General features: G+C 29.0%; 1 protein-coding gene across 2 annotated transcripts in view; it reads left to right on the plus strand.

The window, feature by feature from the left end:
- Nucleotides 1-22570, plus strand: part of IntS3 (integrator complex subunit 3) — a 136938-nt gene that overhangs the window by 109202 nt on the left and 5166 nt on the right. For both annotated transcript variants that reach the window (XM_035353568.2, XM_035353569.2), the window contains exons 24-27: nt 13131-13244; nt 13621-13669; nt 14969-15133; nt 20104-20192. In XM_035353568.2, the coding sequence (XP_035209459.1) occupies nt 13131-13244; nt 13621-13669; nt 14969-15133; nt 20104-20192 (417 nt within the window). The remainder of the gene's footprint in view (nt 1-13130; nt 13245-13620; nt 13670-14968; nt 15134-20103; nt 20193-22570) is intronic.

Here is a 22570-nt window from a genome sequence, read left to right on the forward strand (position 1 = left end):
TATCATTTCATGTATAAAAGATTCTAATTAAGATTGGCAATATTTCCATTTTGTATAATCTAATCCTCTCCAAAACTACTTTATGATATGACTATTAACAATAGGAATGCACTAGTGAATACTAAGGAGAGAGGTAGGTATAGCATCAACCAGAATAAGAACTAGAAAATTTTAATTTTCGACTTTTAGAGAAAACCTATGTGGAATTGTTAAGATATTTACATATAAAAATCATGTCAGCAGATGGATATGTTTTAAAAGCTATTTCAGCACATGCATTAACTAAGAAGCTCAACTTTGGCTATGGATTCTAAACTCAACATTGAATTGGCTACATTGAACACTTGAAATTATTAAGAAGAAATTTTAGAGTGTGAATTTTTTAGTTACTATAATAATTGTAATTACTTGATAATTCATTTATTTAAACTACATCTAAGCATGTGTAATTTAATTTCATGGGTATTTAAAATTTCCTTGTGAAAGAATATTGATAAATAAATTTTTGCTGACCTTTGAGAGCAGCCCTTTTGCGTAGTGACATCTGATACAGTATACTTTTCATAGCTTCATAAAAGATTCTTTGGTGAATCAGGTGTATAATTATTTTCATTTAGATTAAATCCAGTATTTGAAAGCTTATTTGGCAGAAAGATTTAAAACATTGTGGTCTGTTTCAGTGGTTTGCAAGTTGACTGTTCATATTAATGTAGTCAATTAGAATCAACTTTTTAAACAGAGAATTCTAGTGGAATCAACCTGTATGCATGAAAATTGACTACTGAATGCAGAGTCGTAGCTAGGGTTTTCAGCGCCCAGGGGCAACTGAAGATTTCGCTCCCCCCTACTGCTTGCCAAGGATGGAAAACATTTGATTCTAAAATGTCATAATATCAATTTGACGCCCCTTGGATTCTGCGCCCGGGGACAGATCCCCTTGCCCCCCTCTAGCTACGCCCCTGACCGAATGACAAAACAGTTGACATTATAAAAATGTAGTGAGATAAAACTTATAGTATAGTAAATAATACTAAATATTGTCTTATCTTGAGATAATTATAAGTAAGATAAAGTACAAAAGAATTAAACCATGAATAATAAATGAAGAATTTTGAAACTTTCAGTTGAATGTTAAATTATTTAAAAAAATTCTAGATTAAACATAATATGCTCATTCAAAAATTCATCTCGTATTGATTAACTAGTTTTCATCACTTAGGATTACTGAATTACTAGAGCTTTTCATTTAAATAGAGAATTTCGTTTCTTAGTTCTCAAGCTTTCTTACTATTACTGCTGTTTGTAGCCTATTTTGTTAGAATGTAAATATTTTGCTTCTGTGTAGATTATCAGACATGAGATTTTTGTTTTGATGTTACTAATGGCTGAGACTTTTTATGTTCTTCATGTAACTGTGATACATCAGCTTAATTCAGAAGCTAAACTTTTAATATGTGTGAAAGAACTCTGATATGTCACCCCTAATTCATAAACTGAGCTTTTAATGTCTCCCCCCCCCTATTTTCATTGAGTGGGTTCATAAAGGAAAGAATATGCCTTTTAAATTTGGCATTATTCTTGTACTGAACTTTTTCATTAAAGCCCTACGACTAGGTGCATTTTGTATAATTCCTCAGCACCAGGTGTCACCAGTTTGGTTTGGCATCTTTCCTGTCTCGATAGTAGTCTTTGTAACCTTTGCTCACACAAACTTATTTTTTCATTTAGTTAGTTTATTATTTAACTGCAATGTTTTCCCAAATTTGGGATTTGCAGAAAGGTGAACAAGTGGCTATCTTTTTCCTCGAGAAAAATATATTCTTTTGGAAAGAATGTGTTCAAATAACACTTCATGAGATTAAAATGGGACTTGAAGCCAAAATGGCTGTGCAGCAATCATTTATGCTGGAAATGAGTGTCTAGTGTTAACATCTGTTGAGTTCCACAAGCAATAAATAGGTTTGAAAAAAGCTTCAAATTTTTTTCAAATGAATCACAACACAGCAGTTAACTGGGGAAATTGTGCGAAAGAGTTTTATGCCAATTCTATAGATTAATGTTAAATTAAATAAACACAACAAAAATTGCAGAAATTTTTATAAAAGGTTATTAAAAGAAGAAGAAAATTAAAGAAAAATACATATCAATATATGCGACATTCTTCTACCATAGCAGGTCTTTACAGAATTTTGTTCTTAAAATTAGAGAATGTTTTCTTGTTGCTGATCCTGATTGTTCTGTTCCATCTAAAATAGGGGCAAAGGGGAAGAAATAAGCCTAATGGCATCAGTGTGGTGCAGAAAATGCCTAGTATGCTATTAATGAAAACTTTATGTAGTCTTATATTTTTATTAGTACTTTCTGAGTAGAATACAGTTTTTTCTTTTGGATAAATAAAGATGAATGAAACAAAATATTTACTATTGTGAACAACTGGAAACTAAGTTAACCATTTTTATTTAAGTATCGTAGCATGGTAAATTATCTTTCTGCAGACCACAGTTATATTTAATATATGGATGAAATCTCATAGAAAATTCTAATCTTTTTTCCTATAGCTTTTCATTTTAAAGTGCATAAGAAATAGGTTCGAGAGATTTATGAAAAGTCTTGCAGAGCAAAAGTTGTGCATATTAGAGAATCTGTACTCACTTAAATATCTTTCTATCTATGTCCATACTATTCGTTTCTCTGAATATTTCATCACTAGCAAAACAAACAATACAGTTTTGAATGTGAATTTTTAAAGCAATATTTCATACTTTTTTTTTTCTTTCTTTTACTCCAGAGAATATTACATTTCATTAAGGGGGAAATTAGAGAAAGTATGACTTTGTTTCCATCTCCCCCTTTTTAATTCATAAACGTATTTTCAGGAATGCTCAAAATATGGACTTTGGTCTTTAATCACAGTATGGAGCTGTTAATACACATCTTGAAAAAGAAACAGTTGTCAATATGATCATATGATATTGTATTGTAAAAGAAACTGTTGGTTAAAGATTTAGAGTGTTCAAAAATTTTAGTATATATAAAATTAACAGTTTATGAATATAAATATGATGATAAGTACAAATTTTGTATAATCTAAATTATAAGAAAATAGTTTTATATTTTACCTGATTAGAATTGCTACTAGATGCACAAATTTTGATTGTCTTGCCTTTGCTCTCATTTTTTACTATAAGCAGGTATTTGGTGCAATTCATATAAAATTTCTATGGTAAGAATAAGCCCAGCTTTTATAGTTTAATATCAAGAATATCCCATTTTCTTCATCTGTGTGAAATTTTCTGGGTGGCAGTAAATAATCAACTTTGATAATAAAATTATATTTTTAAATAGTTTGAAATTATCAAATATTTAACTATGCAATTTAAATTGAGTATTCAGTTAGTAATTTTCATTCTTGGGCTATTAAATAAGTTTAAAACTTTGTTTTTAATAAATATCAGACATTATCACTTTCAGTTAACTAAGAAACACTGGTGCTATATGTGTGAAAAATATTGTCATAAAGAGTATAATATTCCAAAAAAAAAAAAAAAAAAAAAAAAAAAAAAAAAAAAAAAACTTTGTCTTTACTGAAAATTTATTTATTTGTAATTTCATGCACAAGTTTTATTTTTTAATGTAGACTTAAATAATTGTGAATAATCAATTATGTGCCTTGAAATTATGGTTTCTATCTTTTTTTTTCATTCAGTTTAGAATTATTTATTGTAAAAGCATAATATTCTCAAAAGACATCATCTATATAAAAAATGTAATAAGAATAATTCTATGAATGTAAAAAACTGCTGCAAAGAAACTTCTAATTTTTTTTTTTTTTTTTTTTTTTTTTTTTTTTGTGTGTGTGTATAGTTTAAATTAGTAGAAATGTATATTTTATATCTGTTTTTATAAAAACATAGATTTTGATTATATTGTTTAAAAAGTCAACAATATCTCATTTATTTTATATCTATATATCTATAGATATAAAATATATGGTAAAACATTGAAAGGCTGGTGTCAGAGTAGTATTCCTTCAAATATAACTTAATCTTTTGGCAGAACAAACTAAAAATTATCCATTATTATGTGTAAATCAAAACTTGCTTCTGATACCAGACTTGCAATTTTTGAAAAAAAATCATAGTCTCCTAATTTATGTATGTTTGACTGTTGTCTATACATAAAAGAAAAGAAATCTTACTATGCTATCTTATGTAAGATATTATATTTTCAGGGTGCAAATTTTACATTTGCCCACTTGCCTACATCCAGTAATCTACTTTTCAGGCAAGTAGTTTTTAAGAACTTAGAATTACTTGCCCTGTATATGCCTTCCGCCTTAGCATTTTTAAGAATTACAAATCTCTGGCTGATATTAAGTCCTTTCATCTCTGGAACAATCGAAGTTTGAAGCCCTTTCTCTCTTTAATTTAGAAAATTATGAATATTGTCTTTTGCATATTTAGTGTGCAGCAAATTCAAGCATGTAAAAAATATTTTCTTTTTAAATTTAGTGCAAAGAAAAATTTAGGATCTTTAAATATGTAAACTAATTAAAATATCATTCAGTTATGTATAAAAATTTCATTTTGTTCTCAAGATAAGAATTTCTGTATGGTGACTTGTATTATGTGCATTGCTTATGCGTAAACATTACACCTATTTTATAAGCTCTTTAAAACATTGTACTCAATTTTACAAGCTCTTCAATCATTTCATGTTAGTGTAATTTAATGTTCATTTAAACATTTCTATATGTAAATTTATGCTATTTTCACTTTTGGTCTCTGTTTGAGGGATATTCTTAACTTTCTGAGTGGCATGACAGCTTTTTGGATCTGCTCGTTAAGACCTGAATCTGAACAGCTTCTGTTGACTAAATTTTTATAAAATTCCATTTATTCAGATAATATTTACATTATGAAAGAAAGGAAGAAAGCAACATATTTTAAATTATATTCTAATATATACCAAGTGACAAAAAAATCTCATGACCTCGAATAAAAATGGTCGTGTTACTCTGAGTTAAGTAAGATAATAAGTTACTGTTAATTGCATCATAAGGCCATGGAAGGTATGAGGTAGAATCTAAGCTTAAATAAATTATGGGGCCTTCTTCTAAACAGATATATCTGTTATTAAGTCTGTTATTTACAAATGATATTAATTTTATATTCAGTCTATAAATGATTGGAAATAATGGGCACATTTTACTGTTAATTATTTGTCACCGTCCCCTCAAAGAAGTACAGCTCACTGTGGAAAAGAAGTCTTTTTGTCATTAATGTGTTTGTAGGTGCAAAAATTTAAATAAGCTAATATTAATGATGTTCAGTGTATTCATTATTAAAATATTGCAACTTTTGTGCCCTTAAATTGATTAATGCCATATTTTTTGGTGGGGGATGACGTATATTAAGACAAGGATCCCTTTGTAGATTTTCAGGAGTCATTAATTTGAGAAGCAATGTGTCAGTTAGAGTTTTCCTGTTGGTGTAAATATAATTATTTGTTATCTAGGAAAGTTCCTAAAAACTGTATATTCTTTATCAGGGCCAGAAATCATGATTATTAAATCTGTGTTTAAGTTAATATTTAAGGAACATGTAGCTGTAAAGATTTCATGCTATGCCAGAGGAAGTTCAACTTACTGAACTACATCATGTGAAGTGCTATTTTAAGATCATTCTGCACTTAATAGTTTGTGTTTGCTTTAAAATCTTGTATATTTTTAAGATATTTTCATTTGAACTGAATGAGAAAACTAATCCTGTGTTGAAATTCTTGTATACAGTAGATAGCTTCTTGGAAGTGGAAAATAAAAATACTATATATGGGGGGGGGAATAATAATTATATTTACACATGAAGATGTAACACTGAATGTAAAAAAAATAAGTGTTCAAAGTATTTTTACCAAAACCTTTAATTAACCTAAGTGGCAGGATTGCTTTTATGCCATGTGATTTGCTACCATCTTGTACATATCACCTATTTATTTAAAAATTTTGCTTTCTTTTTTTTCTTATATGATTTAAATATCATCCTGATGGATGGAAGATTACGGAATTAAAAAAATAAAGTAAATAATAATGTAGTTCTAGCAAATAAATTAAATGTAAAACAGCTCTTGATAGGTGGATTTAAAATGGTTGGTTTACTCAATGGGTTAAAACTTGATTTAATTTCTAAGCATTTATTTATATTTTATTTTATACACGTATAAAGATACAGTAGCATATATAAAATTAATTATCCTTTCATGGAAAAAGTACAGTCAAACCTTGCTTAACGAGCACCTCCCATAGCGAGTGATTCACATAATGAGCAAAACAAAATGTTTTTAAAAAAAATCTTTAATCTTCTGGTTGTTACGAGATTAAGCAATTTTTTAAAATTCCAAATACGCACGAGACTGTTATGGCAGGAACAGGTGGCACGCTTTCTCCCTAGGTGCTTTATTAAATGTCACTATGACTGAGCATGAAAAATAAAACCTTTTGAAAGGAAAAATATGCATGCATCTGAATAAAAGGTTACTATTTTACGCTGATTTTTTAGAAAATAATAAAAGTGTTTTATTATTAAAATGAGTTTAATAGGAATAATACTTTGTTATTTGCTAATATAGTTTTACTTGTTATTGATCTGTTAGTGTAATAATGTTCTAGTGCTGAATTTTTAAAATGTAATAAGACATATTAAATAATTAATACAAATTATTAAGGCATCTAATATAAAATAAATTATGAAAATTATATATCTATATGTTTATTTATTTACTTAAAAAATTTTTTGTGTGGGGTAGACTTTAAAACATAAAATGGTATACAAGACGGCATTTCGTGCTGCTAAAATCTTCTCCTCCAGAATCATCTTCTGAACTTTCAAAACAAATATCTGTATTCGAATTACATTATCTGATAAAAGATTTTCGTCTTTAGAATCATATTCCTCATTTTAAAAAAATGTGCTTCAGTTTTTGCTTTGATGCCATTTCTAGCTATAATGCACATTCGAACTATAGCAATAAAAATTCTTATAAAAACCATGGAAATCAGACTTATTATGCAGAAAATTATCTAATACTCCTAATGCCATCCATACCTAGTAAAATCAACTAATTTGCAAATAAAACTCGCACCATTCGATAGTTTGAAGAACGAGCCCACTTCGTCTGAATGCATTGGAGTGAAAATCTAATTCACAAGTGGGACTCGTTATCATTTAGGCTGAAATTTGTAATTGTAATTTTGTAAATTTTGAGCTGAGCTTTTTGATGATCATTGAAAGGTTGAGTGCTGTTTCACAGAATGAATGACATCACATGCGGGATCCTACCTGGATCTCAGCTTTCAATCTGTGTTTAGTGCTAATTCAGCTGTCTGTATTTTACTGTCACTTGTGAAAGTTGTATTCAGACATATTATGTATTTCTTTAGTGCAAAGTTTAAACTTGCTTGCATGTTTGTCTCAAATGAAAATGCTGTAAAATGGGTAAGAGAAGAAAAATCACTGCTGAAATTAAATGCCAAATCATTGAGAAGCGAGAACAAGGTATGAGCATGCACATATAATTTGTCTATATATATAATTTGTCTCGCTGTCATCAAAACAAGAATAAGATAAAAGAGATTGATGTTTCTATGGTATCACAAGAATTTCTACAATGGCCATGTATTCTTGACAATATTGATAGATTGCTTCTCATAAGGATAAAAAAGAAGCAAATGCAAGGTGAACCTAATTTTTCTCAACCTCAAAAGCACTGTAGAAGAGATAAATCCCTCAGCAAAGCAAGAACCTTCTAATGAAATAATGGAGATGATGAAAGCATCGGAAACTATTGCATTCAAAATTCTGGATAAGTAAATGAAGCGAAGTTGCTTACCTTTATGATCCTTGTTCTTCGATTCTGGTCCGCTGCTTAGTTAGACTATATTTCAGACTCCTCTAAAATTTACACTATTTTGCATGAATCACTTTATTTTTTACACTTCCTACAAAACAGTAACAATACCTCAATCATTGCAATGACAAAAAACACTTCTAACCTACTTAACGTCATTGTTCTATATACGTACACTCATGGTTGCCAGTTCTAAAAAAAATTCTTTTTATGTTTCTTGTCGGTCTGGAGGCTCGATGCGTTTCCCAAGAGTGGAGCATGCGTCAAATCGCGGCAGCTGTATCTCATTTCCATTAAGTTTTGAAGTGTAGTAAAAAAGAATATCTTTGTGCAAATTTCTTCTAAAAATTTATTATTAGGAGTAATGAATTACATTATAATAAATTAGTTTGAATATATATATATATATATATGTATATATATTGGAATGAGATGCATTATTCTGTTTTATTATAAGTAAGATTAAGGGGCAAATTATGCTCGATAAGCAAGGTTCCATTGTAGTGTCATTTTTAAGAACAGAGAAAGCCTACAAAGAAAGATGAACTTAAGCATATATGATAACTGGTTAAATTATGTTAATTATCACTTCTTTTTTAATGACTTAACAAGAAAGTAAGTTTTGTACAATTTTACCTACATATGAGTGCATTTTCAAAATAGTGATAAACATGTTTTCTCGTACATGATCAACTTTTATTTATTTATTATAATATACTGACTGCAGATTGAAATTCTGATAACAAATTGAAGGAATTTTGTTGATTACATTAAAAAAGGGGGGAGTTTACTATCTAGTTGTGTTAGAGGAACTTTTATTATGGGAATTTTAGTACAAAATATTTACTTTAAAAGTCAAATTTGCTATGAAACAATTACAGTGAAAGTAAGTAGTATTGTTATAAATGTACCTTTTCCTGATTAAGATGAATATGTTTTAAAAAAATTGAATCAGATTTAGATTTTTGCCATTATGGATTTTACCCAAGTTTGAACATGTTAAATGAAAATAATGCGGGTTTCCCCTCCCCCAAGCTAACAACCATAATCATTTAAAAAGAAATTCTGTATGGAAACAGAATTAGGTGTATTTCCTTCTTAATGAAAAAACAATTTGATTATTGGTAAATAAAATTTTTATTAAATTATACATATATTGTGTTTTCATTTATGCTGTGGTGCAAAATCACAGGTAATGTCCTCCTCCGTAGTTTAGGTAATAATTCCATGCACACTACTGGTTTAATATACAGTGGTGGCCAAAATAGTGGACACTTTTGGAGATTTTTATGTTTTTGAACTTTGTATGCTTATAGAAAATGTTACGTTTCACAAAATGCAAACTTGTATATATTATTTTAAAGAGAATTTATTACTGAATTCAATACAAAACACAAAATTCAATTATTTGCAATACAAAAAAAATTTAAACGATAATAGTTATTGATATACATGAGATAGTGATGATTGCAGTGAGTTATCAGTACTTAGTAGGAGTAAGTACCCTTTATTTTTGATTACAGCTTCACATCAATGTTTCATTGAGCTGACAAGCATTTTAAGCTCTTCTTTCATTATTACATGATGCCAGGAAACAATTATAGTCTCAATTAGTTCCCTTTTATTTGATGGGCACATCATTCGGACAAGAGTTTTCAAACGGTACCACAAATTTTCGATAGGATTCTGGTTAGGACTGTTTCCTGGCCATGACAGCAATTTAATGCTCTTTGTACGAAACCACTCTTTCGATATTTTGGCTGGGTGGCAAGGAGTAGAATCCTGCTGAAAAATAAACGAAGCATTGTTGGGAAAGAGATCTCTGATGGAAGGTAGAAGTTTTGGTTCTAGAATAGTGTCATTGTATTTTCTGGCATTCAGTATCCCATCGATGACATGAAGGCGACCAATACCATCTGCTGACATGCATGACCAAATCATAACACTAACAGGGTTCTTCACAGTTGCTTGAATGCAGTCCTGATGTAGCTCTTCTCCTATTCTACGTCTTACATATTTTCGCCCATCACTACCGAATAACGATATCTTAGTTTCATCACTCCATATAACTTGTGACCACTGATCATCTGTCCAATTAATGTGTTCCTTTGCCCACTGTAGTCTTTTTTTTTTTTTTTTTTTTTCGTTGCTGAAAATTAAGATAAGACATTTTTCGTGGAATTCTACCTCTCAGTCCAACATCTGTTAATCTTCTCCTGATTGTTCTTGAACTGACAGAAACACCAGCATCATTCAGATCACTTCTGATGGCCGCTGATGACATTTTTCTATCTTGGAGACATAGTCTTTTTATTCTTCTGTCATCAATAAATGTGGTGCACCCTTTTTGGCCTTTTCCTTCTTTGTTTTTTATTAAATTTGTCTCCTGATATCATAAACAAAACTTTCGGACTCCAGATGTAGTCACTGAATCACCCACCTGTCTTGCAAGTTCAGCATAGGAAAGACCACTTTCTCGTAACACAATAATATTACATCTCTTTCTAGGTGTCCAATCTACTCTTTTATTTGATGTTATTGCTTCTTGACTAAATATTAAAAATTTTTACAAAAATTCCTACTTGTAATTGCTGTGTATAAGAAACAGGTTCTCCTTCTACAGAACAAAGCAAAATAATGAATTGCTTCAAGTGTAAGCATGATGTCAGCTTCTACTGGCAGTTACTAACATTTGATTGGTTCTCAGAACAAGAACAGTGATTGGCCAGGAAAGCTAGACATTACAAACCACTTCATAACTGTATTTTTTATTTAAATTAAAGTACATATAACTTTTTTGTATTGCAAATAATTGAATTTTGTGTTTTGTATTGAATTCAGTAATAAATTCTCTTTAAAAATGATATATACGAGTTTGCATTTTGCAAAACGTAGCATAGAATTTATAGGACTTGATTTCAGTAATATATCAAGTATTTTAAGTAATGTAAGTTTTTTTTTAATACTCTTGCATCATAGAAAATAATTCTTTTTATATGCTATCTAGTTTATTTGAAATACATAAGAATTTTATTTTGTAGTCTTCACATAATTATTTAAGTACCAACCTAAGTAAAACATTAAAAATGGTACCCTTTCCAAATGCAAATTTTGTTGGTTAAACATTATTGCAAATTTTAAATTATACAAATTCTTAAGTGAATAATTTTTCTGCTTAAATTATAAACTTTGTTTTTTCTGTTTTTTTTTTTTTTTTTTTTTTTTTTTTTATTTTTTTATTTTTTTTTTTATTATGAGTCAAAATGGTGTAATTTCATATTGCTTTTAAAATTTTTTTTTTTTTTTCTAGACATAAATGCATGAATATTTGTTTTGGAACATTCATGTTATGAATTCTAGTTTAAATTAAATTTTCTATTTTCAAGGACAGAAATTTAGATATGTAGCTTCACTAGCATTGTTTTCCATTTTCTGATTTTAAAGGAGTTTTATTTATAATTTTTGTAAATAGCAACTGCAAATTTATGAGATGTATTATATATGTGAAATAACAGCATATAGCATAATAAAATTTAACACTCTTTTCAATTTTAGGCAGTTAAAATCTTTGACGACTGTGTATTCCATTATTTTTTATATGTTCTAGGATTTAAATTCAATGAATATTTGTTGTACGAATTAGGAGTAAATGTATTTCATCAAATGCATAAAACTTTTATAAAATATTCAGTATTATTTTTATGAACATTTCATTTCAAATGATTTCACCCGTCTACATTATTTTTCGATTTATGCGAAATTGTACATAATCGAGTGAGTTAATATGTTGTTATGTGAGAAAAATTTCATTATCCTATATGTTTCATTATCCTATATTTCATTATCCTATATCCAAGTTTTGAGATATTAAGAAATGAGATTTATTATGTTAATTATAACATAACAGTTTAGTGTGGAGTTTGTTGTTTTAGGAGACAAATGATTAAAATGTTTACCAAAATGAGAAAAATAAATCTTAGATGATAAATTGTTTCAATATTGTATCAGCAGATATAAAAACATTTTAAAAGATTAATATAAATTATAATTTCAAGTGATCCTTTCATTTTTCATTACACATTGAATTGTTTAGCTATAATTAAGAGTATGAAAGTGCTGTTACTGGAATTACTTTCCAGTAACAGCACTTTCATACTCTTGCTGTTACTGGAATTACTTTTCACTATGTAAAAAATGCTTTTAAATGCTGTTACTTGAATTACTTTTCACTTTGTAAAAATCCACTGAAGGAAAAGCACCTTCTTCTGTCCCATTCTGTTTAAAACATCTGTTTAAACATCTGAGTAATTCTCAAATGTTCAGAATACGTAGTAAATATATGAAGTTACTCTTTTATTTGTCCATTAATGACGATTGAAATCTCTAAAGAAAATTCTCTGCTGTGAAATCTCTAAAACAGCATTTATTTTTTTTTCCCTCGGAGAAAAGTTTATTAACTGCATAAGCGTTAAAAAATTACTAAGTTTCATCTTAAAATCATTAATTTGCTTGATTAATTAACACTTATAATAATGATCATGTCAGATAGAACTATAACTGATATTATTTATTAATATAATTATGAATTGCTGTTTTATCCATCCATTATCAGTTCAGATGACAGTTTATGTTCCCACTGTTAATATATTATATAGCTGTTAATGACATAGCTTTGAAGAATGCTAGAAAATTAGCTTTAAAATCTGGTGGAATTTATCCTACAATCAAACTTAAGGTTTTGAATTTAATGCTAAGAATAATTTATTTGTTCGTTGAAGGAGAGGAGAAATTAGTGAGAATTCATTAAAACTTCGTAGAATCTCTAAAGTTGATGCCTACCAGTTTTATGTGGGATTTTGCTCAGTTATAAATAAGCGGAACATTTTGTATTGCACATAGCCTTGTTTTAATAGTAAATGCATGAATAACTTTATATTGATTTTATTTAAAGGAAAATAAAATTAATTTAATGATTTAATAAATATAATTTCCAGTCATGAGAAAATAGATTACAAAAGCACCACATGCGTAATTTTTGCAAACGTGATGGCAGTTCAATGTATGTGCACTCGTGGCAATATTCACAATGCAGTATTATTATGTGTTGAATACTCTTCATATTTTTTTTGTTTGCATTTATACTGTGTTTTCATTAAGTGCTTCCTGCTTTAATGTATCTAAAACTGTTCTTGGCATTAAATTGTATTTCTTTCTCTTTGCATTAGATGCAAGTTTAGAATGGGAATCTTTTGAGCAGTTCTGCTTATGGCAATTAATATCTGCACACAATATTCCTCTTGATTACATTCTTCCAATTCTTCCAAAATTAGAATTTACTGGTAAGAAATTTAGTCATTTCTAGTTTTAGCTTAAATCATAGTAATTTATTAATTTTTCTCCTTCCAGTAGATTATCCTATTTGCAGTTATTTATAAATAAATTTCATGTACTCTGCAATATGTTTAATTCATGTATTATAAATAAAATTTAATTTTGTAATATTAATTTAGAAGGGAGTTTTCAGTTAGAAAATTTGTTTTAAGTTTAGTTGTGGTTTTATTTGTTAGGCGTTTATTAAATGGGAGAGTATTTATTAATCTCAAAAGACTATAAAAAGTAAAATAATTTTATGTTATTATATAATAAATAATTTTGCTGTTATAATAGATGCATTAAACTTCTGTCTTGTTTAAAAGTTGAATTATTATTTTCTAGCCCATTCCGAAGCTTTGACAAGTATTTTACTACTTCTAAAGCAAGAAAAGTAAGGGATTTTTTTTTTTTGGTTGATTTGTTGATTTTATACATCTTATCTGTGTGTACAGTTGTTTCTAACTGATATACTACAGAGATTTATTGAGAGCTTTTTAAAGACTTATAAAGTGTAGATAACATTAGATTTAATGTGTAAACATTTATATTTAATTTAAGTTTATAAAGGGTATAATGCTTACTATTATTAATTACATATTGAATTTTATCCATGTGCTTATATGTATGTTAATTATTAGTTTTTATTTTATTGTATTTGAAAGCATTTTGATAAGTTATGTTTCCCTACTTAGATTTTGATCCATAAATTTAAGGGGGGTAACAGAACTGAGTGATATTAACCCAAAATCATAGTTTTAATAGTTGTTTCATCATTCTGATTTAAAATTACTATATTTGGCATTAAAATCATGTTATAACTAAGTATCCAAATTATGCATTTGCCTTTGAATCCAGATTTCTAATTAGCAAATTTAATTTCCAGTTTGCTAATTAGAAAGTTTTATCACATGTGGCATAAACACATGCCACCTTTTTCATGTTTCAGACTTGACATCTGTAACATTCCTTTAATATATATTTCCCCAACCTGTTACCCTAGGTCTTTTTTGTATGGGCATCTGCATATTTTCATTTTTCAATAAAATTTAATCTACTTGTTGTTAGAAATATATTTTTCTGCCTCTTAGCAATTTTTGGGCCTTTAAAAATGCATCACTAAGCATTTTTAATGCATTAATTGCAAAATTGAAATATGTATTGTATTTGTGTTAATCCTAATTCTATTTTATTAATTCTTTTATGAGTGAAGTTTTACCTTCAAAATGGAGAAACTCATGAAAATTACTAGCAGCTAACTTTTAGGGAAGTGGGCAAAAACATTTTTAGTAAATCTGTATCGGAGCCTTCCAGCTGATTTTGTAATGGATAAAATGTCTTAAGAACTGCTATGTGGTTTCTACCATACATGTATGCAAACAATAAATAGAACTATGAAAAATCAAATTATGTTTTTTAAAAAAATCCATGCACAAAAAGCCTTTAGAAACTATTTGTAGGTGAGTGGTAAAATATAAAATGAAATATTGAAATGTTTCATGTTTATTATTCTACCTCTCTTGGAAAGGAAACAATGAACACGCTATTAGATGTGAACTTCAGTTTTGATTGACAGATATTTTCCCCTCATTATGTAACTCATAATACAAGCATTTCTATAAAAGAAGATTTGTTTAATTTTAACTAGTTTTCTCTAGCTGTAAATTTGTAACTGAATATTTTTTCCTTGTAGACCCACTCCAGATTTGTTGAAACATGTTATGAGCAGGGAGGTAAAAGCAACTGACCAGTTTGCTGTTTCTGCTTTAAATTACTGGGCACAAGAGCATGAAGATAAATTAGCAGAATTAATATCTTCCCAGCTGTCAAAATCTGGATCTGCGCTGAAGCGGAAAAGGTACTGTTTTTTTAATCATAATATTAAAATTGATTTTTCTCAAAATATATTCAGCATTAAAAATATATATTAAGTGAACATATCTGAAATTAAGTTTTAAATAAACTGCCAAAGATTTTTTGCCGAACTGAATTTAGCATCTTTAAGGAACTGCCAAATTATTTTTATTTTAAATAAAAAGCTGCATTTATTTTCAGTGAAAAGAATTTATTAAAATGAATGCTTTGCACTTCCCCCTTTCCAATTATAAACTTCTGAACAAATCTGCATTTTCTTTGGTTTTTGACTATTTCAAGCTTATTACGTATGTCATCTTCAGTACACTTCTGATAAACAAGTCGGTGGTCAGAGGCAAAATTGTAAAACGTGTTGTCAACTTGTTTGTTTCCTGTTAGATGCTGGAACTGTCTTAGTTAAGTATACTGTCTGACCACTGGTAGCTCAGGCAGAACCAACAAATTTATAAGTTAGAAACATGCACATGGTAGAAATAATGGATGAACAACTTTTTTGCAGCTTTCTTCTTGCCTTCTTATATTCATGATTGTATGATGTCTGATCAAACAGTATTTATTGGCAGGTTAAAAAAATTTTTTTTTAGTAACAGCTTTCCATTTTCTTGTATTTTCAAATCATCTTTATTAGCTGATAGGGATACAGACTAATTTCTAGTTTATTTTAATAAATTCTTATTACCTTGGTTAAAAAAAAAATAAGTTTTGAGATTACCTGATATCTGCTGGCAGAGATAATTGACATTTTAACAAGTACTCATGAGAGGTATGGTCTTGAAAACTGTTGTGTAAGTTATTACTTTCTTTCTCCACATGCACTGCATAGAATCTAGAAGAATATAATCTTTTCCATTTCTATTTTACAGTGTATTTGCACATTTAAAAAATTAGAAATCAAATTCATTAGCTCAGTATTCATTAGCTCGGTTCTGCCTTACCAGTAATCTATCATGAATTCTGCATAATCCAAGTTTATAGTTTATATCATTTAAATATATAGTTTATATCATTTAAAATAAGTTTATATCATGCATAATCCAAGTTTATAGTTTTATTCATTTTAAAGTAATTTTTGTTTTGCTGGAGTTGAAGTAATCGATTTTACTTCTTCTTTTATATCATGAATATATGAACTGAAATTCACTTAAAAAGGTTACTGCAACCTACAAATGAATATATGTTATATATATATGTTAAATTATATTGAACATGAAAATATTTTAAATTAGTAAAATAACAGTTATACATTTGTATAAAATACAGTTACAGTAAACCCTTGGCGAGCGTGGGAGTTATGTCATTAACAGTTTGTGCTTATGGCAAAATTGCTTAATATAATATAGCAATCTGTGGGGGGAGACAAGTTAGGTATAGTTCGGATTAAGAAAGCATATATAATTTTTACAAAGCTAAAAGCTACAGTCAAAAGTCGTTAATACGGACTCGTCGGGACTTCGGCGATTCCGGATTATAGATTAACAGTTTAAATCTGGTAAGATAGCATGTAGAAATTATAAAATTAAAAATATTAAACCGTAATTTATGAAATAAAGAACAATTATGATCTAAAGGGTATCAAAATTTACAAAAAAAAAGCTTAATATTTGTTTACTTTATTAAACATTTCTTTCAATGTAAGTTGTTTAAGTTGCTTCGTTTTTTATGTGATAATACATTCTCTTTAATTCTATAAACAGACATAATTTCTTGTTCAGTTACGAAGTTCCGCTGTTCCAGTCCTATAATTGCTGTGTCGAGAATACCGACTAATTTGTCAATCGAAATTTTTTCGTTTTCAACTTCAACTTTCTTCGCTATCGGAAGCGAATTATAATGACGAGGAATTTGATTTAAATCATATCAAAGACAGAGTACATCGAGATGAAATACTACATTTAGTAAGGAATTATAAACCAAATAAAATAAAAACATCTGCCCTGAAGATAAGGATAGTGCTGACAGATCAAATTCCAGTTCATTGTGCGCCGCGGCGTTAAAGATAAACAAACGTTAAAGTTTAGGTAAACAATGGATATGCCTTTATCCATTTTTTGCAGCAATTCCACTTTTTGTTTAATGAACTTCGAAATATACTTTCGCTTTGTAGATGCTTTACATATTAATAAATATATATCAGAAATTCTATTTGACATAATTGAAAGTTCAAGCTTACTTTTATAAAATTGCTCTAACAGTCTGCAAAAAATAATAAGCCGGATCCAATTCGAAGATTAAGGAACAACGCAATTTGCAACATTAACTGAATTAGATAATTTTAGCTTAGCTTATACCGTCCGTTACACATTAAATGCACATTCGTAAACGTATTTTGCGCATTCACACATGCTTATTCGCAGCCATAAAGGTCTTACGCGTATGCGTCAACCCGACGCATGCGCAGAAAGTTTGTAGCTTTGAAGTCTGGATTATAGATCAGTCCGGATTATAGGTGTCCGAATTAATGACTTTTGACTGTATTATAGACACTCAGTATATACAATTATTAAATTTTTAGGTTATTTTTAAAGTGGTATATTTCTTTTTCCTCTTTCATGTATTTAAAAAAAAAAAAAGCCTTATAATGAATCTTCTTATCAGCAGTTTGTGTAACATTATATATGAAGTAATCGATTTTACTTCTTCTTTTATATCATGAATATATATATATGTACTTCATGTCACAGTTAGTTTCTTTCCTTTCCTGCTTCATTAATTTTATTTGCAATTTTTATTTATTTTTCATATTTCACAGTTTTTTGCATTTTTATTGGCATTTTTAATCACTGTTTTCTTTCTCTTTGCCTCTAAGCCTTCCATTTATTATTATTATTATAACTTATCTAAAAAACTAAGCAAGCTCCCCCCTGGCAAATTAAAAAAATCTGATATGTACACCACATGACTTCCATGGATGGAATATTAAATTATAAGCATTTTTTCTTGCATTTCATTTAAACTTATTGGATTGAATTAAATCTACTTTGCCGACAGCGCATAAACCACAATAGAATAAATGCATTCTTCAAAATTCACTTTGTTTACCACAGCGACACTCTGGCGCTAGGTTCACTTAACATTATTATATTTCGTTCATATTATAACTCAGAATGCACAAAATTTATATCATTTAAAGAATAGACTTATCTAATCGTTGCCACATGTTCTATTCAAATACTATAATAAAGCTAGAATGATGTATAAAAGAAATTAAGCAAACAAAACAAAAAAGAAACAGTTTTTCACAAACGATTGAGTATTTCTCATTCAATTAATTCAGTTCTCACTTCGCAAGAAGGCAAAAATACATAAAAACTCAAAATATTTATATTAAAAATTACGAAGTAAATCTTAAACACGTATTTCCTCGAAAAAATTCCAGAAAGGATTAAGCATGATTTAATTGGCAATAATAAATGAAAGCGTTATCTTTGTTGTTGCAAAGCTAAGTTTCTCTAGATTGGCAACAAATCCACTATCCTGCTGTTTCAAATGTAAACAAACAATGGCCGCCATCAAGAGAAGTATTAGTCTTAGCGGCACTTGAACAACTTTAAAATTGTTGATAATTCTAAAAATATTGCATAGAGATTTACTAAAGGCATAAAAACCTTAACCAGAAGATAAGAACAACATGATTAAATCATTTCTAAAGCAAAAAATGTACAATTTACAAACATATAAGGGTAAAGAAACGGAGATCACTGAGCCGGGTAACAGAGTGGATATATATATAAATATATTTATATACGTTTGGTGCGGCCGATTGCAACCAAAATGTTATAGCAGTCCTATATACAAAATTTCAACGTTCGGAGTCTACTCGTTTTTGAGTTATGCCAGATACGAACGTATGCACGTACATACATATGTTCGTACAGACGCCACGAAAAATTCTCTTCAGAATTCATCTTAAAGCAGTTTTATAATTTTTTTGATGGAAAAGAGTATTTCATTCTGTCTTTATGTACAGATATCACGCAAAAACATTGTTAAATGCATTCGATTGCAGTCAAAATTGATATTTTCGTTGAAATATGCTGCCTGAAACTTTTCGCGATTACAATACTTCCTTTTTACTTTGTACAAGGAAGTAAAAAGGGAGAAGGAAAAAAACGAAAGCCTCTGCTTTGAGATGTAATGGAGAAAATAATTTAACTCTGTTTTAAGAAAAGTAACTTTAAGCATAAGTTATGATGTTAATGTGAAATTTTGTCTGTGTTTGAGAAAATTCATACTGTATAAATAATTAATATAACAACTTTCTGCTTCAGAAGACATAACTTCAGCAAATTGAAGAAGGTGGACATCTTGGAATAATAAATTTATTATTTTTATTATTGCCTAACATTTTTAAAAACATTTGTTAGAATTTAGAACGAAAGCAAGAATTGGTATTTTTACTATTATGCTGAACCAACTGAAATATTAAATTTCTTTTTGAAGGATCTGTATGTAATCTAATAAAGTGAAGCCATAATTTAAACAATAATAAAATACAAAACTTCAGTAGGAAATTTATCCACAAAGATTTGGTGTAAATATGGATTAGTGATTAGTGGGCAAAGAGGAAAATTTAATTATAATTAAAGAATACGAGAAAAAGATGTGATTATTTCATGCATAAAAGTGAGATATTTCAGAGAATGTTATTGATTATGAAATTCAAATTGGTTGAGGTGGGGGCATGCATTATTGTGGATTAATGCAAGAAACCAAAAGCGTAGATATTGCTCTCAGAAAATAGGTTTTCCGAGACTAAGAATAAGTAGATATTGGGGCTAATTCAAGATTTGTTAGAAAACCAATATTTGTAAACCCCTTAACACGCATAGTGAATTCATTTTAGCTTTTATTTGCCAAAGCCATAATTTGCTGTAAATTTAAAGATAGATTTAAGATATTAATAATCATTTTGTGAATGCATAATCATATAAAGGATATTTCTTTTAATTTCAGGCAGCCTAGCAGCAAAGCATTAGGTCCTTCAATTGACCAAATTCTTGCACATTTAGATCAGCTTAGGCAGAACTGTAAACAAAATTCATGTAAGTTTACAAGTTTTTCTGAAATATTATTCATATTTCAGTTGTATTTATTAAAAAAATATTACATTATTAAATTTATACCATTTAAATAAGAATATAAAGAAAAAAACTTATATGAAATCATGTATGAATATTTATAATGTTGTGTACAAAATATTTCAAAAGATTGTATGATTAAATAACTCTTCAGCAGTTAGTTATAGACCACTGATTCTAATTTAATAAATAAATTGTAAATATATTGAATGTGATAATTTCTGTCATGTGACACCTTTTAGTAAATAATACAAATCTAAAATTTTAAAATTGATCCTCAGCAATACTAGTTATAAATAATAAATTGTAAATGTCTAGCAAATATTTTTTATAAAAAAGAAAAATGCATTTCACACTGTGCAAAACTGGCACAGAAAAAAAGTTCTCAAAGCTTAAATCACTTTCATCTAAGGAAAGAGTAGTCGTTTAAAAATCATGTATTGAAATTGGACTTGATTATGTGCAGAATATGAAGTTTACCATTTTTACGTATGGTAATTTGAAGCTAATGTTAAAGTAACTTCTAAAAGTTGATGTTTTCCTAACATAAGCTGTGCCTTTTGGAAATTAGCTTTAATTTTAAAGCTAAGCATGCATTATTGTCTGGGAAACATGTGATGACTGGAAGTATTAACTGATGGCAACCCTTGGGAATATTAAATGAGTATAGAGAACCATTATGACTCAAGTTATAACCATAGTTTGAAGTACAGAACAATGTTCTGACGCAGTAAACAAAATTGAAGAAATGAGCATAATGTCATGATCTTTGGAAGTTAACACTGTATTAACTAGAGAATTTATCACATGTTTGGAATGAATTGGCTTTGGAAGAATATAAAATAGAAATGGAAATTAGTAAACCGGACTTCCCATAAATGTGTTAAATGAGATTTTGTCTCTAGGAGAATGATTTAAGTAAATCACATTTTTGAGTTTGATCTTGTCATGGGATATAAGGATTGAAACCTACAGTAGGTATTCAGAATCCATTGGAACCCTGTGAAGAATTATGCAAAGAATTTGATGGGAAAGAATAGAATAAATGAATTTTTATAACAGTTTTCACCTCATTAATGCATGAAATATTAAATACTGTTACTGTATAATTCCAAATATAAACTGATCCATCCATGTATAAGCTGAGAGTGTGTTTCTTCTTCAAAAATTTACCCAAAATGAGCCACCCAGATGGTATAACGATTACGGGAGCCTAACTGTGATACCAAAGGAGCCCGGGTTCGAATCCCAGAGGAGGCATGGATGTGATATTGTCTGTCCTTTCATACGAGATAACGGTGGCCACCCATTAGGGTCCTCCACAAAAAAAATGGTCACTGCTTCTGGCCTTAGTAATGGCCATTGCCATTATAGGCAAGTGCCCACCATATGTTTAAATAATAATAATAATAATAATAATAATACCCAAAATTCAAAACCCTTATGTAAGCCAAAATAAAGAAGGGGGGAATCTGTAATGTTCAGACATATCACAATGAGGGCGAAAATGTTGCCAGGCAATTAAAATGGGTGAAATATTATCCAATCAAATTGCTGTAATGTGAAATGCTAAATGCTAGTGACAATAGTTTTAACTTTAATAGCCCCGTTTGAGGCTGGCTCATTTTCCCCATTCATTTGCTGTCTTGTATACAATTTGTCGTGTTTGTGACTGTCTAATTTTTGTCAGGGACGAGTGGAATGAGAAATTCTTATATGCCAAATTTCAAGCTGCAGGTGATCATGTGTTCTGAAAATTCTAACAATATGGCTGTATGGCATTTCTCCTAACTAAAAAGCAAGTTTGAAAGGGAAGGGGGGAGAAAGTCTTGAATTAGGAAGATGTTGAAATCCAAAAAGATAGTATGCAGTTGTTTTCCATTACATGCGTTCAAATTTGCCAACAGAATTTTTTCTTTTTGAATTCAACAAAACAAGAGTGTAAGCAATTTCAAAAATAAAACAACTCATTTTCATGAAATGAATAATTTTAATTTTCTCAGAAATTAAGAAATACAGTACAAAGTCCAAAATCCGGACTTCAAAACCACCACCAACATTTTTCTCTTACGCTTTACGCATGCACATTTGATTCCCCCCTCCACGCATAATAAAACATCTGTAGAGTCCCAATTCTTAATTTCACTTTGACACTAAATAAAATACCTTGTTATTGAAAAAGCACACATTTTAGCATAAATTTGTATGATCAGTAATTTGGCTCTGTTGCTGCGCATCTGCTTTTTGGCACACATCTCAAACCAAAACATTCCACATAGATGCATCGTTGATCTGATGCCAAGCTGGCAAATCATTATTTATTATACTTTTATTTCATCCCT

The sequence above is a fragment of the Stegodyphus dumicola genome, chromosome 2, assembly GCF_044657685.1.
Source record: "Stegodyphus dumicola isolate Sdum_Otavi_A_Nest chromosome 2, ASM4465768v1".
In the NCBI taxonomy this organism is placed as follows: Eukaryota; Metazoa; Arthropoda; class Arachnida; order Araneae; family Eresidae; genus Stegodyphus; species Stegodyphus dumicola.